General features: G+C 49.6%; 1 protein-coding gene across 2 annotated transcripts in view; it reads left to right on the top strand.

The window, feature by feature from the left end:
- SLCO3A1 (solute carrier organic anion transporter family member 3A1) overlaps positions 1 to 19020 on the top strand; it is a 375012-nt gene that overhangs the window by 73926 nt on the left and 282066 nt on the right. For both annotated transcript variants that reach the window (XM_052659400.1, XM_052659399.1), the window contains exon 2: positions 7024 to 7489. In XM_052659400.1, the coding sequence (XP_052515360.1) occupies positions 7024 to 7489 (466 nt within the window). The remainder of the gene's footprint in view (positions 1 to 7023; positions 7490 to 19020) is intronic.

Here is a 19020-nt window from a genome sequence, read left to right as displayed (position 1 = left end):
TCTCGTTCCCTTGAGCCTCCTGCCACTCTAACGCATGACCCCGCAAGACCAGCTGTGTTGTTAGGACCCTTTCTTCCTCCTCTCCCCCAGGTCTTACACCCCCACAGGGCAGGGATTCCTTCTCAACCTTAGTCATATTCCTTGTACTTCCCACCCCAAGCAGGCTGTCTGTGTGGCTCTATTTGGAAGTCACACGGCGCATGCGCACCATGGATGTGGGTACCAGCTGCTGTGAATCCTGACCTCATGGTGCTCTTATTGTTAGCCTTGCTGCACAGGTGCAGAGACAGCTCAGAAAGATCCACGTGGCCAAGTGCTGTCAAAGCCAGATTTGAGCTGGAGGCCCCGGTGCTCCACCCCGACAGGACCAGGGTGCGCGGTTGTAAGCACCCTGCACTTGGGCCCTGTGCATCGACACACACTCCCCCACCTGCCTGTGTATTAGCATCACCTGGGAGCTTGCACAGACTCCCGCCTGGGCCCCCGCCTCACACATTGTGTCTCAGTCCCGGTGGGGTAGGGGTGGTGCTGGTGTGTTTTCCAGATGATTCTAGTCTAGTCCCCACCCCCTACTCCAGAATAAGAAACCCGACAGGTTGGGGGAGGGCTCACGCAGGCCAGCCTGGGCTTCAGCTGCTGCTCCGGGAGCTGGGCTGCCTCTTCCGTGACCCCCTGCCAACCCTGGCCCTTTCAGAGGTGAGAAAAGACCCATCTGTCCATGGTCTCCTGTCTCATGGCATTTCTGACTTTGCCACCCCATGGACTGCAGCCCACCAGGCTCCTCTGAACATGGGAAGCTGAAGGTCTCCCTTTGGGGCTGGGCTCCCTGCACTGGGCAAGTGCCCCTCAGTGTGCACCTTTGACTCCCTAAGAGGTGAGCCTCCCCAGATGCAACCCGGCTTTCCCATAGGAGGAGGAGAGACTGGATGTGGGCCAGAAATGAGGGAGGGCTTTCAAATGGCATCTCTTTTAAAAAAAAAAGTGGGGGCTTCCCTGGTGGCTCAGTGGTAAAGAATCCACCTGCCAAACAGGAGATGCGGGTTCGCTCCCTGGGTCGGGAAGATCCCCCAGAGGAGGAAATGGCAACCTGCTCCAGTATTCTTGCCTGGAGAATCCCATGGACAGAGGAGTCTGGCGGGCTGCAGTCCATGGGGTTGCAAAAAGTAGGACATGACTTAGAGACTAAACAATAGCAACAAAAAGCAGGCTTTTTAATCTTGAGGGGAGACAGGCTTATTGAGGACAGAGAGCCGAGCGGAGCAGTGGTTCTCAAAGTCTGGTCCATAGATCAGCAGTATCCACGTCACCTGGGAGCTTGTTAGAAATGTAAATTCCCAGACGCATCCCAGATGCTCTGAGTCAGAGGAGACTCTGAGCTTGGGCTCCAGCAGTCCCATACCCTCCGGGTGATTTTGCTGCCAATGAAGGTTGAGAACTGTTGCTCTCGATTGATGGTAAGTATGTGGGAAGAACAGAATTTGCCTGCAATGTGGGAGACACAGGTTCAATCCCTGTGTCGGAAGAAGGAAAATCCCTGGAGAAGGAAATGGCAGCCCACTCCAATATTCTTGCCTGGAGAACCCCATGGAAGGAGGAGCCCATCAGGCTACAGTCCATGGGGTTGCAGAGAGTCGGACTTGACTAAGCAACTAACACTTTCGCTTTCATGGGTGTGGGACACTTGGAGTGTCAGTGGAGTGTCAGTGGTGTTCATACCTCCCCCCGCTGGGCACCAGAGATTCCCCGCCCCCGCCCCCAGCCCAACCCAGGGTTTTTTATAAAACCTCAGACTCCTGGGCCTCATCTCAGGGTTTGGTAATCTGTATTTTTAACCAGTGCTCCAGGATATTCTGAAATTCAAGTGTATTTTTTTGTTTGTTTTTGAACTGGGATAGCAGAAACCTGATAAATATTGCATTCTTTTAATAATCACTTTGTATCTACTTCGGGCAGGGTGAGGACACGTCCTCTTTTCCTGCTGTAGCTTCCTTCATCTCCAATTATCAAGACATGGCCATCAGACCTGTTAGCTGTTGAGTGGAGACAGCCATTGCCGCTGGCAGGCCCCTTCCTCATTGTTGGATTGCTCATGGCCACCTATGAGCCACAAGTGGGTTTACGGCCTTGTGCACGCTTAATAGTTCAACTTCTCCAAAATATGGTTTAAATAAGTGAAGACATTGGCCTCTGACATCATTGAGCCACAAAGTGTCTTTTCAGAATATCTGTATAGCTTAACTCTAGATTCAGAGAGGTGTCCATGAGGCTTTGAAGAGGTCACAGGGTCAAGGAGGTCAGGACCCTACTATTCCTCTTCTTGCAGGAGTGGGGGCCCCCTTCCAGGACAGGAGAGCGGGCTCTTGTCTAGCACTTGGAAATGAAGTCTCCCAGGAGACACATGTGCTGACAGAGCAAGAGGCTTTACTGGGAAGGGGTGCCCGGGTGGCGAGCAGGACGGGAAGGGAACCCAGGAGCACTGTCCTGCCACGCGGCGCCCCCTGTCTGGGTTTCATGGTGGTGGGGTTAGTTTGCAGCTCGTCTCTGGCCCCTCATTCTGACTCAGGGTCCTTCGTGCAGCCCTCAGCCAGGACGGATTCTGATGAGGAGGATCCTGGAGGTTGGTAGGATGTGTGGGACCTTCCGGAATTCTTCCTCTCGGTAGTGGCTCGTTAGTCCCGTGTTCCTTGCCAGGACCTCCTGTCGCAAGGTACCTCCTGCAGAGGGTCACTGTGGTCCCTGGCCAGGGTGGGCGGTTTCGGTCAGTGTTTCCGCTCCCAATGTCTCCCCTGTGGGTCGCTCTGCAAGGAGCAGGTTTGAGGCAGGACAAGAGTTGCAGGGGTGGGCCCCCGCGCTCTCTAGAAGAGCAGGTTCTTTTTGCTTTGCCCACAGCTGCCTCTGCCTTGCCACCCATATATCATCGTTATCGTCCACACCTGTGTGATGTTTTATGACAGGGCACACCTGCTAGAATGGAGCGGCTGTCATATTTCAGATCTGCTCCCCAGGACGGATGTCATGAAGCCTCATGGCAGAAACGAAATACACCTTCTGCTCATGCCTGCCTGTCCTTCCTCCCAGCTGCTGTTGCCCTCTCCTCCCCAGATGGGGGTCACCAGGCTGCAGACCCACCAGCCTGCTCGAGGCCCACCCAGGAGATGCTGCCCACACGTGTCTGCTTCTGTTACTGCCTTCTATTATTTTAGTTAATTTTTCACATTTTTGGCTGCACTAGGTCTTCGTTGCCGTGCGGGCTTCTTCTCTAGTTGCGATGCGTGGGGCCTGCTCTCCAGTGGCAGTGCCTGGGCTTCTCACTGCCATGGCTTCTCATTGCAGAGCACGGGTTCTAGGGTGCATGGGCTCAGCAGTGGCAGCTCCCAGGCTCTAGAGCAAGGCTCAGTAGTCGTGGCCCAAAGGCTTAGTTGCTCTGTGGCACGTGGGATCTTTCTGGATTAGGGATCAAACCTGTGTCTCTTGCATTGGTGGGCGGATTCTTTACCACTGAGCCACCTGGGAAGCCTGTTACAAAGGAAAGAAGGGTCTAAATGAAACCTTCTTTTTCACTTGTCCAGACCTTTGGTCAAGATCTCTGGGAGCATTTGAGAGCCATTTTAATGAGACCAGGAATCATGAAACTTTCTCGAACATGGCCACTACTTGGTGCTTGAAAAACAATCTAACTTATAGCTCGGGCTGCACGAGTTGTGAGCTGGCCTTGATTTGAGTAGAAAGACAACAGAAACAGGAATCAGAATGGGAATGCTGACGAAGGAGGGTGACACAGCCGTCCAGTCCTTGGTCATGAACAGGGACCTGCACAGCCCTGGGCCCTGCTCTGCAGAGCACACCCCAGGCCCAGGGCTGACAGAAAGGTTGCGGTAGTTTGTGTCATTGCCTTAGTGCCGTGCTAACCCAGGTAGAAGCATCCAGAGGGCTTTAACAAAATCCCAGCTCCCTGGCTTGGAAACTCAGAGGGACCTGGCATCTAAAATGTTTAAGTGCTTCCTGGCTGCATCCAATCTGAAGGTAGCATTGGAAACCCCTGGGTTAAAGGAGTCTCTTTAAATGTGTGGGGTTGAAAGAAGGCTAACAGGAATTACTGGGCTACTGTTTTTTTTTTTCAATAATAAAAGTAAATAGAATAGAGCAGGGGCTCCCCAACCTCTGGGATCTAATGATGGATGATCTGAGGTGGAGCTGATGTAATAATAATAGAAATAAAGCATATAATAAATGTAATGTGCTTGAATCATAATCCTGAAGCCATTCCCCCAGCCCTTCCGTGGAAAAATTGTCTTCCACAAAACCAGTCCCTGGTGCGGAAAAGGTTGGATGTGGGTGGAATGGAGGTATGTTAATGAGCACAGGTGTGTTTGTGTGGACATTGCAGAGAGGCTGTGCATATGGGATGCTGACACCTGTGCACATGTTTATATGTTTGGAGGAAGGCTAGATCCACTGACTCTTATTACTCCCTTTCCTTATCAGCACACGTTCAAGCACTCAGAGGCAGCCCAATCTCCCTAAAGATGTTATATCTGCCTCGGATATTCTTGTTCCTTTCCATTGCCACGGTACTGACCTTTTCTGCTCCCTTGTCTCAATAACAAATAGCCCAGCCTCTTTTTCTGCGGGGGTTACTTCTGTAGTCCCCATTCAATCCATCCTCCACATGCTGACCGTACCTGAGTCACACTCGTGTTTTTAGCACTTTGCTGGTCCCAACATGTGCGTGCTGCACACTAAGTCACTCCAGCCGTGTCCAACTCTTTGCGACCCTATGGACTATAGCTTGCCAGGCTCCTCTGTCCATGGGATTCTCCAGGCAAGACTACTGGAGTGGGTTGCCATGCCCTCCTCCAGAGGATCTTCCCCACCCAGGGATCAAACCCACATCTCCTGCGTCCTCCTACATTGGCAGGTGGGTTCTTTACCACTAGCGCCACCTGGGCAGCCCCAAGGATAAATGGTGACCATGCTTGCGGATGGCCCTTACCTAGCGTTTATTCATACAAGTGTTTACGCCTGGCACCAGCTCTCAGAGGCATCATCCTTATCCCCATTTTACAGATGGGACAGTGAAAGCATGGAGTGCCTTTGCCCAAGGTGATTGAGAGTCACAGACGGCCCCCGAGCTTTAGTTCTGCACGCCTCTGCTTCCCCGCCTCCCCGGACGTGTAGGGAAAGGCTACTCTGTGCTGACGGACTTTTCATACTGTTGTGTCTCATCTTCACATCTGTCCTGCCTGACAGGCATTATTATTCCTGTTCCAAAGAAATCAAGGCTTCGAGAGGTTAAGTAAGTTGATCAAAGTCCTGAAGCTAATTAAGGAGATCCTAGGTGGGATTCCAGCCAGCGGCCCCCGCCCCAGGCTCTGCGTTCTTTTCACCACCCTGCCTGGGATTGTCTGATTCCTCTAGGGCGGCTTCTGAGACTCCGTATAGTCTGTTTACCAACCGACCTTTCCACTCCGTATGTTCCATTCTGCCATGCAGTCATGCCACGCGGCATCCGCTCACCCCGTTGCGTTTGCCTGGAGTGCTCTTCCCTGCCCAGCTAGGGCTCCCATCACAGGGAGTCCTCCTACCCAGCTGGAAACGGCACACAGCAGGACAGGGAGGCTATTTGCGTTTTCTCTCCAAGGAACCCTAAAATAATGCATCTCCTCTTCACCCTCCTACGTGATTTTGCATCATGAATGTAGCATGTACCCAGCATGCACATCTACCTTCCTGCTCGGGGGGCATCTTGAGGCCAGGGGTCAACCCTCCCTCCTGTTTCCTGTGTTTCTATTTGTGTTGGGGTATAGTTGCTTTACAACGCTGTGTTAGTCTCGGCTGTACCCGGTGAATCACACATATCCCCTTTTGGGATTCCCTTCCCATTTAGGTCGCCACAGAGCACCGAGATCTGTCCTCCTCCTGTTTCTGTCTTGTGTCCTGGGCATTGTGAAGCCAACAGCAGATATTCAGTAGACATTTGTTAAACAAATGAGGCGCAGACAAGGATGCAAACGTGGGGAAAGTCATCAAACTGTTTGACCCAAGGAAACTCGATACAGCTGGAGTGCACAGAACAGTCAGGAAAATATTTACCTGATGGCCTTGAGAGAAATGTCCAGTGTTTGGAAATTTCCAGAAGGAAGTGAAGAGCTAATGATTATCCTACTGAGCTAATCTGGCTTGTCCATTTTGCTTACCCTAGGTTTTTTTCTCTTTGTAATTTTATTTCCTTCAATATGCTTTGCTAATTACCTCCTGGTAAAAAGCCCAAGAGTCCTATACCTCCAGCATGGACTTGAGAGATAGGATGTAGTTGCGAGACAGTCTGTGAAAGATGTGCCTTTTAAGACTTTCACCAAACTCCTGGAGAAGGGAAAGGCTACCCACTCCAGTATTCTGGCCTGGAGAATTCCATGGACTTTATAGTCTATGGGGTCACAAAGAGTCCGACAGGACTGAGTGACTTGCACTTTCACGAGCCCTAAAGGGGGCGGCTGTGGGGCAGGGAGGTGGTTCTTATGCGTAGAGGCAGAATCTTGCAGGATGGAAACATGCCAAGGAAAACTTCTTTGCCCGTGGGAAAGTTAATTCTTTAACTGTTTAATTAGGGTTAATGTTAATGTTAGTCACTCAGTCGTATCCGACTCTGCGACCCCCCACCCCCTCCTTGGACTGTAGCCTGCCAGGCTCCTCTGTCCATGGAATTCTCCAGGCAAGAATACTGGAGTGGGTAGCCGTTTCCTCCCCCAGGGATCTTCCCGACCCAGGGATTGAACCCAGGTCTCCCGCATAGCAGGCAGATTCTTTACCGTCTGAGCCCCCAGGAATGAACGGTTAGCATGCTGAGTAAACGGTTTTTGGACTCAAGGTGTAAAGCACTTGCACAGGTGATCAAAACAAGGCGAACCAACAGGCTCGGTGGGAGGGTTTAGGATGCGCAGGTGCGCTGCGCGGCGGGAAGGGGGCCTCCAGGGGGGGCTTTCCATCAGCACGGGCCTTGAGACTGCCTTCTGCACCCCACAGGTGAGCGTCCTCACCACCCTGGAGCGGAGGTTCAACCTGCAGAGTGCCGACGTGGGCGTGATCGCCAGCAGCTTCGAGATCGGGAACCTGGCGCTCATCCTTTTCGTGAGCTACTTCGGGGCGCGCGGGCACCGGCCGCGCCTCATTGGCTGCGGCGGCATCGTCATGGCGCTGGGGGCGCTGCTGTCGGCGCTGCCCGAGTTCCTGACTCACCAGTACAAGTACGAGGCGGGCGAGATCCGCTGGGGCGCCGAGGGCCGCGACGTCTGCGCCGCCAACGGCTCCGGCGGGGACCAGGGCCCCGACCCGGACCTCATCTGCCGCAGCCGGACCGCCACCAACATGATGTACTTGCTGCTCATTGGGGCCCAGGTGCTTCTGGGCATCGGTGCTACCCCCGTGCAGCCCCTGGGCGTCTCCTACATCGACGACCACGTGCGGAGGAAGGACTCCTCGCTCTACATAGGTAGGAGTTGCGCCAGCGCCCGGGGGCCGCGGTTCCCTTTGTGGCTGATTCCCGGTGTAGGGACCCAGGGCCAGGGCGTGTGAACAGAGGAAGGAAATTGGGGCCCCAGAGCTTAAAGTTTCGTCCGGAGCTTTCATTCTCAGACTAGGGGTGTTTGGGGAAAATGCTGATGCCTGAATTGCACACCCCAGAAAATTCTGGGGGTCTTTGGGGTGCAGCCTGGACTTGTAATTTTTTAAAGAGCTCCGCAGGTGACTCCAGGGTGCAGCAGAATTTGACCTCTGCTGTGCGTGAGCATCAGCAAGCCTGGGAAGGGGGAGGAGGAGATTGAGGGGAGTTTTAAATATATATATTTATCTGCCTTTGTGTGTGTGTGTTTGGACTTTGGGCGGCCTGGTATTTGCCACCAAGGAATCCTTGGGGGTCTACACATTAGAAACCCCTGTTATTAATCATCAAAATGACCTCCTGGTCATTGTCTTATTGAAGCTCAAAGATAAAAGTGATTGCATATGCCCAGCATTTGGTATTATTCAAAGTTGGTAACTGCGTGTGTGTGTGTGTTATTTTTTTTCGCCTGTAACGGGGTTATTTACTAGAACCGGATATTTGGGAAGAAATAAGGTATGTGTGAACTTTTGAAAACATTTGTTTTGTGCTACAATGACTTCTGTTATTTTATACTGGAAGGATGGAAACCATCTGCCAGCGTTGGGTTTAAGAAACATCCAGGGGTTGAATTACACTTACAGCAAACGAGCTTCTCAGTCACTGCTCCTGGGCACTGTCACATGATCATTTGTAGGGCAAGGGCTGGCCTGCCGAGCATCTCCGTTTTCTTGTTTACTGAGTTTAGTTTTGCCTCCCACCATCTGTTAGCTTCTATGATTTGACCCCAGTCACTGAGTGCTTAAGCTTTGGGAAGAAAGTGAAATAAATTACCAACACGTGCAGAAGCTCTGTGCCTCCCGAAAGCAGTGTGCCTTGGAGCATAAAGTTAATTACAATATGGAGGTTTAGGTTAAACTAGAACTTGAACAGAATTGGTCAGAAAGCCTCCTACCTGCCAAGTTTCCCCCATACACTGCCCAGGCTCTCTGAGACAGGAGGGTTCAAGGCAGTTACCCCTGAATGCTGGTTGTCCTCGGTGACTTCGTGTCCTACCTGTGAGGTAGATGACTCTATCTAATGCATACGTCGCACGTCTTAACCCTCTGTGAACAGGCTCTAGAGTAGAAAGGTAGAGTGCATCTCCCCCTCAAAGGGTGGAGAGCTTGTGGGCCTGGTCACAGCCTATCTGTGGAACGCAAAGGACTGATGGCTAGTCTCTCCACCCTGTGCTTAGGGGTTTCCGTAATTGTGTCTGAAGGTGGGCGCAGTGGGGAGAGGGGTCTAAGGAAATCATTTGCATTTTGATGCTTTTAAGGCTTCAGTGAAAACCCCTCCAGCATGAGTCTTCTGCAGGCCAGGGAATGGGCCACAGCCTGTAGCCAAAACAGTCTCCCCAGGTCCAGCCAGGCCACTGGACTCTGACTTGACTGATATCACTCTGGTACCCCAGGATAGAGAGATTTTGGTAGCAGTAACAGCAAGTAGATAAATCAGAGCCCAGAGAAGGAAAAGGGGAGCGAAACGCTGAACTCTTGTGTCTCATGATGAAATCAAGTAGAAAAATGTCTCCCTGGCATCTCTCCTGAAGCCACAGGTGAGGTGGATGACCTCTGCTTGGAGCCCACGCCTGGAGCTTGCATGCTCAGCGTCCTCTTGTGGTCGTTTACCCTGATGGTGCTGCTGCTAAGTTGCTTCAGTCATGTCCGATTCTGTGTGACCACATAGATGGCAGCCCACCAGGCTCCCCCATCCCTGGGATTCTCCAGGCAAGAACACTGGAGTGGGTTGCCATTTCCTTCTCCGATGCATGAAAGTGAAAAGTGAAAGTGAAGTCGCTCAGTCGGGTCCTACTCTTAGCAACCCCATGGACTGCAGCCCACTAGCCGCCTCTGTCCATGGGATTTTCCAGGCAAGAGTACTGGAGTGGGGTGCCATTGCCTTCTCCATTACCCTGATGAGTCAGGCATTTTCCAGTACGGATGGGGCCTGGTTCATAGGTCAAGCTTAGGATATGGACTCATTTCGGTTTTGTGAGAGATGGAAGCTTGGGCTATAGGGCTGACTGTAGCAGGCACAGCCTTTCTCTAGTTCTGAGACTTTTTCTCTGGGATTTACAGTGACTCTCTAGTAGGAGGAATGTTTCAACCAGATTTCTAGCTGGGCCTTCTTTTCTTCTCTGACAGTTTAGCATTCCCAGAGTTGGGAGTGTGTCTGTGTGGTGTGTGGGCAGCTTGGTGGCGTCTGGCCAGATTCCAAGACATGACAGTCCAGGGTTGTGAGCAGGCCTTCCTGAGTGCTTGTGAGCTGGTTTCTTGGGTCTGTGTTTTGAGCAACAGAGAGCAAGCTTCTGCACAGATTGGCCTCCATAGGTGGCCTTTTGTTCCCTGCATGGTTGGAATTCTCCAGGAACAGTTTAAGAAGGCCATGCATACGCAGAGCATAACTGATCCGATCATTTACTGTACAAGTCATAAAACATGTTTGTGACCATGGGACTGTTTTGGCGTTTATCTCCTGTTAAGAGGGAGCTAGTTTCTGAAGCTGTTTAATTTGGCTTTGGAAGTATTTAGGGGAGCTGACCGAATGGGATAGGTATGAATTATGGCGTCTTAACTCCCTGCAGCAGGACAGTCTGAAGGGACTGGCCCTGGAAGGTAGGTGTCAATGGATGCCCATCACCCGTCAGGGTGGAGTAGCCTGTGTGCCTCTTGGTTCTGCCCCTGCGGACCTGTTGAGAGGCCCACGGCCAGCCATCTGATCACAGGCCTGACGTGAGTGTGAACTGGGGATTGAAAGGGTTTTAAACCCTGCACATGTGAAGCACAGGCGGTTCACAGCTGCTCCTCCCCCAGGGGTGTCAGCATCGGTCCAGCCACAGGCAACAAGTCCTACCCCTTGAATAATCCCTCTTAGCTTTTTGGTTGTACAAAATCCTATGTTTCTGCAGTAGTGTGCTTCTGCATTGATGACTTACAATGGGTTACCTGTATCGTGAGTCACCAGCTGGGTGCCGTCAGGACATCCCCGTCTATGACCTAGACCCCTACAGCCAGGGGAAAAGGGAAGCGTTCCATCTCGAATCAAGCTGATAGTTTCTACCCAAGTGACTGTTTGCTCCAGCCTCTTGAGGCTGAATTACTGCCAAACTCCCGGATTCCTTGATGGTCATTCACAAGGGGCTTCTAGGCCTGGCACGATTCTGCGGCCGCTCCTGCCCAGCCTGGGGAGGGAGCCAGGGGAACTCATTACCAGGGGACAAAGCCCGATGAACGGGGACACCGCTCTGCTGGCAGACTTCTCAGGACCACACAGTGTGGAGCCAAGTCTCACGGCCCAGCCAGAGGGGGACCCAGGGTGGCACGTGGCGCTCTCTCTCCCCAGAGGGACTGATGGAACAGAGTGGTGGGGGGACCGTGTGGGTTGGGGGTGTGAGTGGGGTCCACCAGCCGACCTCTGGGAGCTGCTCCTACTACTCACCCATGTTCTGACCTTCCACGAGCTCAGCTTTCTTAGCTACTCTGTTTCACCAAGTTCAGACACAGCCTGTTGCATTGTTGGCAACAGTAAGTAGGCTAATGGAATGGGTCCTTTCATTAAGTTGCTATGTCAATCAGTTGGTGCCTTGTTTTTTTGCCTCTTTAGGAAGGAAAAGGCTCCTAAGGAGAGTGGTAAGGTTTGTTTGTTTTTTTTAATAACTTTATTTCTAGTTGAAAAGGATTACATGTTCACTGTGAAAAGTATAGAAAAATAATCATTTAAGAATAATTACTCTTAGCTTTATGTTTATATAAAATCCTCCTTTTCTGCACTGTTATGCTTTTCTCCACACAGAAGAGGTTTTTATCATGAACATATTTTGCTACTGTATTTCTCTCTCAATATTTTTTAAACATTTCCCTGTGTCATTAAATATTCTTCAATGATGATCTTTCTGTATACATCATATTCCCTTGTGGATCTATACAATAATATTAAATGCCCTCTATCATTGAACATGGTGTTTTTTTTTTTAAGTTTTGCTCTTATAAAACAAAGCTGACAAGTGAACTGTGATTCTGAAAGGTTAAGTAACTTGCCTAAGATAATAAATGGGCCTGAGCACAGGATCTGAGAGTGACGTTTGTTTTGGTATATCTGGGACAGGGCTGAGGTGGGTAGGGCAGGGGACAGAGGGCTGGGGGATGCTCCAGGGAGTCGGGAGCATGTGAGGGCATTCCTCAAGACAGCCTGAAGCCTCTCTCAGGGAAAAATCAGAGGTGCCAGAAAGGTGAGAAGAGCGCTGGGTGTCTCAAATCCAAAGGCGCAGATTCAGTTGGAATGGGGAGTTGGGAGCAGAGAGACGGGAGTCCTGACTAACAGTGCACGTCCAGGGTCTGGAAGGGCTTTTGCCCTGTTTCATGGTGCTTTGACTATCGATGGGTGCAGATCAGAGCCGGAGGATTCCGTGTTCCCCTCACCTCTCTCCAGAACTGTGGATGATATACTCTCACTTGGCTGTTCATTCCATTGGAACCACGATCACCATTGGGAAATTGCCCTTATGTCGTGTTGGAAATCCGTCTCCTTACAATGTTCCACGCGCTGGCTCTGGTCTGCCCTATGGGTCCACTTTGGGAAGTGGCGACCCCTCGTCCGTGTTTGGTCGCCCCGCAGCTGCTGAGTGCCAGCCTCGCATGGGCAGGGAAGGGCACCTAAAACGTGGGTCTTCTGTGCTAGGACCTCTGATCCTTACTTGATTCGGTTTCCTCCTATATTCAGCCGCTGTTTCCCTCCTTATGAGGGATGACGCCAAGGCTGGAGGGCTTGTTACTCGGGGGCAGGACCAGGTGAATGAGGCATGCAGGCTTTGGGTGCTGTATTGCTTTGCTGCTAAGTCGCTTCAGTCGTGTCCGGACTGTATAAGGTAGCACCACAGACTGAGTGGCTTAAACCAGTGGTCCCCAACCTTTTTTTTTTTTTTTAGCACCAGGGACCGGTTTTGTGGAAGACAATTTTTCTGCCAACCCAGTTGGGGGAGGGTGGTTTCAAAATGATTCAAATGCCTTACACTGATTGTGTTCTTTAATAATAGAAATGTTAATAGAATAATCAGTTCAGTTCAGTCGCTCAGTCATGTCCAACTCTTTGCGACCCCATGTACTGCAGCACGCCAGGCCTACCTGTCCATCACCAACTCCCAGAGTTTACTCAAACCTATGTCCATTGAGTCAGTGATGCCATCCAACCATCTCATCCTTTGTCATCCCCTTCTCGTCCTGCCTTCAATCTTTCCCAGCATCAGGGTCTTTCCCAGTGAGTCAGCTCTTCGCATCAGGTGGCCAAAGTATTGGAGTTTCAGCTTCAACATCAGTCCTTCCAGTGAATAGTCAGGACTGATTTCCTTTAGGATAGAATAATATATAGATAAAATGATAATAAATACAAATATATAAGTAAGTTAAGTAATATAAACATGATAAATAAGAAATAGAAATATTATAGAAATATGATGATTACATTAGTTCTACCTCAGATCATCAGCACTAGATCCTGGAGGTTGGGGACCCCTGGCGTAAGCAGTGGAAGATTTATTTTCTCACAGTTATGGAAGCTGAAAGCCCAAGACCCCGGTGTCAGCGCCGGCTCCCCCGGAGGCCACCTCGCTCGGCCCGCAGATGCCGGCTTCCCCTCCTGGGTCTTCATGTGGTCATCCTCCTGGGTGTGCACATGTCTGGTGTCTCTGTGTGTGTCCTAATTTCCTCCCCTTACAAGATCACCAGTCAGATTGAGGTGGGATGCACCCATATGATCTCATGTAACCTCAGCTCCCTCTTTAAGGCCCTATTTCCAAATGAGTCACATGCTGAGTAACTGGGGGTTAAGGCTTCAACATATAAACTGCGGGGGCCTGATTCAACTCATAACAGGAACCAGGGGGACTAGAACCAAACAAGACCTCTACCCCTTTCGTCCTAACTTTTCTATAAAGAACTTCAGTGTCGTGTTTGTTTGTTTGGTTCCTAGTAATCAAGGAATTATTTGAGAATGGAGTTTTTTTAAAAAAACTTTTTATTTTGTAACAATTATAGAATCATAAGTTGTTGCAAAATGCATGGAAGTTCTCTGTACACCCAATCCAGTTTCTCCCCATGATAACATCTTGCATCACTGCAGTACAGTATCAAAACAGGGGTGTGAACATGAGTATAATCCATGGGGTTTATTCAGATTTTCAGTATTATGTACAGTGATTTGTGTGTTTCTGTGTGTGCCTGTGTATAGTTCTGTGTGGTTTTATTACATGTGGATGATGATGTTTTAAAGATGCAGAATGGGGGCTCCCCTGGTCCAGTGGATAAGACTCCACCTGCCAGTGCAGGGCACAGGGGTTTGATCCCTGGTCTGGGAAGATCCCACATGCCTCAGAGCAGCTGAGCCTGAGAGCCGTAATTACTGAGCCCATCTGAGTGCTGCAGGTATGGAAGCGTGCATGCCTGGAGCCCATGCTCCGCCACAGGAGAAGCCACTGCAATGAGAAGCCCCTACACAGTTAGAGAGTAGCCCCTGCTCGCCACAACTAGAGAAAGCCCGCGCAGAGGAACGAAGACCAGCGCAGCCAAAAATAAACGCATAAATAATTTTACTAAAAGGAAAAATTGCAGAAAGGGATTAAGATGAAACCAGGTCATTCTGAGTCGTGTGAGTGTTTCACACACACACACACACACACACACACACACGGGAAGACGCAGAGATAGAGACGAGGCTATACGTAGAGTGGGAGTCGACTGGAGGAAATGGATTCTTTGTGAAGGGCTTGTTCATTCCCAAGAATGGGATCTTTGCAGGGTACCCGAATACACGGAGCAGTTCCTCCAGCTGGGAGGCACGTCTATTAGACACGAATGTGTCACATTTTCTTTGTTTACCCCTTCTGTTGAAACTTGCTGGAGCCCTCCACGTTCCAGTTAATGATGCAAAGAGAATTATTCTCAGATTTCATCTGCCAAGTGTTTGTTTAGCACAAAGGTCACTAATATCAGGCAGCAACCAAAGAGAACTAAATTTCTCTTCTGAGCCCTGGGAGTCCAGAGTTATTTTACCTCTGATGAGTTTTTATTTTAACTTGACATTGGGTAAAATGTGTTTTAACTCTCCAAAGAGTGTGGGTCGGGTATGGATCAAATACGCTGTGATTGCAGTTCATCTGAAAAAATAATTAAAAAGCCATCCCTTGTGGGAGCAAGCACAGCTCGTTATATTCTTGCAGCTTCACTGATATTAAAGTTCCCCTTGTTAATTTCTTTTTTTGTAAATAAATGACACTGTAAAACCAGTCAATTTGTTTTGGCTGGGTTCCATCCATTCCTTCTCCCCAGTGACTGGTCACATGCCATTTTTAGTGTGTTTTAGCAACTTGCTAGGAGACGTGTGTGTGGCTCTTATCTGGCATGTCCATATTCCCCGGGCTGGTGGATATTTCTCATTCATTCTCAGCTGCTCATAATTCATGCCCTAGGATTCATGGGATCACTGCTGTGCTCCCTGCCTGGGTGACCTTGGGCAAGACTCCGAGTTTGGGCTCTGATGGTCTTGAGATTCAAATCCTGGCTCCTCCACTGACCTGCCCACCAGGATTTTGGACACATTTTCAGTTCACCTGAGCCTGTTTCTTTATCAATAAAATGAGCTTTGAATCTACCAAGCGAGGCTTTGCTTGGATGTTAAGTATCATGCCACGGTGGAGGCCAGTAACTGCTGCCCTCTTCATCTTTGTGGTCGTATTGTCTCCATTTCCAGGTGTAGGAACAGGAGGCAGGAAAAAGCGATTGACTTGTTTAAATACAATGGCAGGTCTTTTGATAAGAGTGATTGGATCTTGATTTTCAGTCCCGATATCATCCATCTAGTAGATCTTAGATGAGCAACCTCCTCCATCCTGAATTAAATCAACAGGGCTCTTTTTTGCCTGCAGACCCCTTCCTGTGGCTCATCTCAAAATACAGAAAGTGCTACAGCTGCCCCAAGCAGCAGGCGATCTGGTTTGTATTAAGTCAGAAGCACCCCAGTGTATGGTCATTGTGCTAATGTGATATATTGATGGCTTTCTGGGTTCCAGCACATTGCTTCTTAATTTGCTTCTTAATATTTGTTCAGTTTTTAAAAGAATGTTTTCTTGTCTCAGTAAAATTGGGAAAAACAAAATAGAATAAGAAAACATAAATACTTTTTAAGCAGATACCTATAGGAAATTGTCGATATTTAGATATATTTTCATCCAGCCATTTTCATCTTTTATAATATTTGTTTGGCTGTGCCAGGCCTTAGTTGAGGCATGTGGGATCCAGTTCCCTGACCAGGGATTGAACTCGGCTCCCCTCCATTGGAAGGCATAGTCTTAACCACTGACCCACCAGGGAAGCCCTCAGCCATTTTTTTTTTTTCCTTTGTATTTAGTTTTACTTCGTTAAGACCATACTCTAAGTAAACTTGCTTTCTGCCAATGAAAGACTGTTTGGTGTCTCATGAACAGTCAACATCATTTGAGATGGCTGCACAGTGTTTTTGTCAGTCTAGAAAATCTGGAATGAGTTGGGGAGACATTTGGGTGATGGGTACTTCTGTGACTGTAGCCTCATCCACATTTGCTGGAGCTCAGGTTGGTTCAGATAGACTCACTGGGAGCTGAAAACCAGCTGTTTGGCCTTGCTGTGGCTCTTTCCAGAAGGTAAGTGAGGGAGGCATAGGGTGTCATGAAGAGACTTCGGGCCACAGTGAGTGTTGGTGCCCTTGTCTTGAGGACCCCTCCCACGTCTGCTGCATGCACGTGTGTGCGATCACTCATATCCGACTTCTTGTGACCCCCTGCCCCCAGACTGTGGCCCGCCAGGCTCTTCTGTCCATGGAATTTCCCAGGCAAGAGTACTGGAGGGGCTTGCAATGCCCTCCTCCAGGGGATCTTCCTGACCCAGGAATCGAACCCGAATCTCTTACGTCTGCTGCATTGGCAGGTGGGTTCTTTACCACTAGCACCACCTGGGAAGGGCTGTAGGTAGAGGAAGAAGAATCCTCTTGAAGGTTCCCTGAAGGGAGCATTGGGAAACCAATCCTATATAGGGCTGGTTGGGGCTTGTGGATGTTGATTCTGTGTGTGAAAGCATCTTTGCTCAGGGATTTTATTTTATTTTTTCAAATTTATTATTATTTTTGGCCATGCCATACAGCATGCTGGATCTCAGTTCCTCGACAAGGAATTGAACCCGTGGAAGTGCAGAGTGTTACAGTGGAAGCTTGGAGCGTTAACCACTGGACCACCGGGGAAGCCCCATGCTCAGGGGTTTGGGAACACAGCATCGTAGTGTTTGATAGACAGAAAGGAAGACCAGAGAGGGCCCAGGCTGACCTAGAGAAGATTCCTGGGGACGGTGAAGATGCACGGAAGGGAATTTTCCTTCCTTAAGCACCTGAGTCTCCTGTTCGTTACTTCTTTACCACCAGCCTCTTACTGTGCTTGGTGGTTGACAGCAGACCCCTTTCTAGTATTTTTCTTCTTGACTGTAACACAGGTATTACGCTTCAGTGAAAGTTTTGGAGGTGTTGTATTTTCCTGAATAGCATGCATCTTCTTTTCTTTAGTTTACTTCTGACCTTTTACTTCCCCTTTCTCAGAATAGTCTTGGCTTGACTTCCTTTTTTCCTTTCACCTACAGGAAGCTTTCTGGGAGAGCAAACACCATGAAGGGTTTGGTGTCTGTAGAGGGTTGTGCCTTCCCGTTGTTAGATTTGGGATTATAGGTTAATGACCTTCCTCTTCAGTGGGATGTGAGTTCTTCATCGCTAGAGAATTCTTTAGTGTTACAATGCTTCACAGAAGCGTCTGTGTTGTGGATGTTTGTTTTGGTCTGTCTAGAACCTCATTGTTTTCACTGGGAAACTGGATCTCCCCATCCCAGGTGGTTCTTATGGACTGCCAGAGATGAGCAGAGATGGTCCAGGCATGGCCAGACGTGACACAGAGAAAGACTCTGGTCTGCAGTGATTGGCCCCAGGAGTGAGATGACCAGAGTCTACCATGAGGTTAGAAAAATGGACTGGAGGGCTGGGTGGGGGGTAGAGAGAGATCTCTTACTTTCCCTTCCAGGACTGAAGCTGTAATACCTCTTTATGCCCACAGATTCCAATGTCCATCTTTGTTTTCACATGAGCTGAACTTGATCTCAAAGGAAAGTAGACCACCGGGAAAGGGAGAGGGCACGCGGGCTCCCTGGATCCTGCCTGAAGCTTGAATTCCAACTGGCATTCTCCTGAGACTCCCCTTGAGCGCATAAGTTATCCCTCCCAGCATCTGCAGTCAAATGTTGTGGACTAGGATCCCACGTGAGCTCCTGCTTAGTTGCTTCAGTCGTGTCCAACTCTTTGCGACCCTGTGGACTGCAGCCAGCCAGGCTTCTCTGTCCATGGGATTTTCTAGGCAAGAATACAGGAGTGGGTTGCTGTGCCCTCCTCCAGGGGATCTTCCCGACCCAGAGATTGAACTGGGGTCTCCTGCATTGCAGGCAGGGTCTTTACCACTGAGCCACCAGGGAAGCCCCAGGATCCTGTCTGTGCTAAGTCACTTCAGTTGTGTCAGACTCTCTGTGACCCTGTGGACTGGAGCCCACCAGGCTCCTCTGTCCATGGGATTCTCCAGGCAAGAATACTGGAGTGAGCTGCCATCTCTTCTTCCAGAGGATCCTGCCTAATGCGGCATTTCATGGCAGGTCAGAGTTGGAGTGGATTGATGTCCTTTTGAGGTCTGACTAAGCACCTTCCCACAGGGTTGGGTGTTTCAGTCCTCATGTAAGACAGCTGGCTGGTGATCAAAACGCTGGCTGTTCATAATGTCCTTACTCTAAAGAACTAATGAACGCATGACCCTGTACATCCAATCAATGGGTCAGGTCCAAGGTTCTGGTCTGGTTCTCTTGCTCTTTATTTCATAGACATTTAAGATAAGATGCAGGATAGGGACCCTGAGGCCACAAGTATGCCCCTTCCACTTTTTCCCTACCCACTCCCCACTCCCCTGGAAAAAAAAAAAAAGAAGTATTTAAAAATAACCTGGTGGTAGGCTTTGTGCAGGAACAATAAGTATTTAATAGCAAATTGCTTATGTGGGCAGGAGAGTGTTGAGCCCATGAAACTTATTCAGCGGTGCTATTTATTGGACGGAAAAACATAACCAACCCTGGCTGCTTCACACGGCTCTGCTCGCCAAAGCTACCCTTACTTCCTCTAATGACTTCATAGTGTCAGGAATGAATAAACTAAATGAATATGTTCCAGTCCCAGTTCAGCTTTGCCATTTATTTTTGCCAAGCCATGTGTGTGTGTGGTGTGTGTGTGTGGTGTGTGTGTGTGTAGGCACATGCTTGTTTTTGCCCACGTGGCAGATAAAATCT

This window comes from Budorcas taxicolor, chromosome 21, assembly GCF_023091745.1.
Source record: "Budorcas taxicolor isolate Tak-1 chromosome 21, Takin1.1, whole genome shotgun sequence".
NCBI classification, from domain to species: Eukaryota; Metazoa; Chordata; class Mammalia; order Artiodactyla; family Bovidae; genus Budorcas; species Budorcas taxicolor.
Note: the sequence above shows the minus strand (reverse complement) of the source record. Positions and strands in the feature narration are given on the sequence as shown.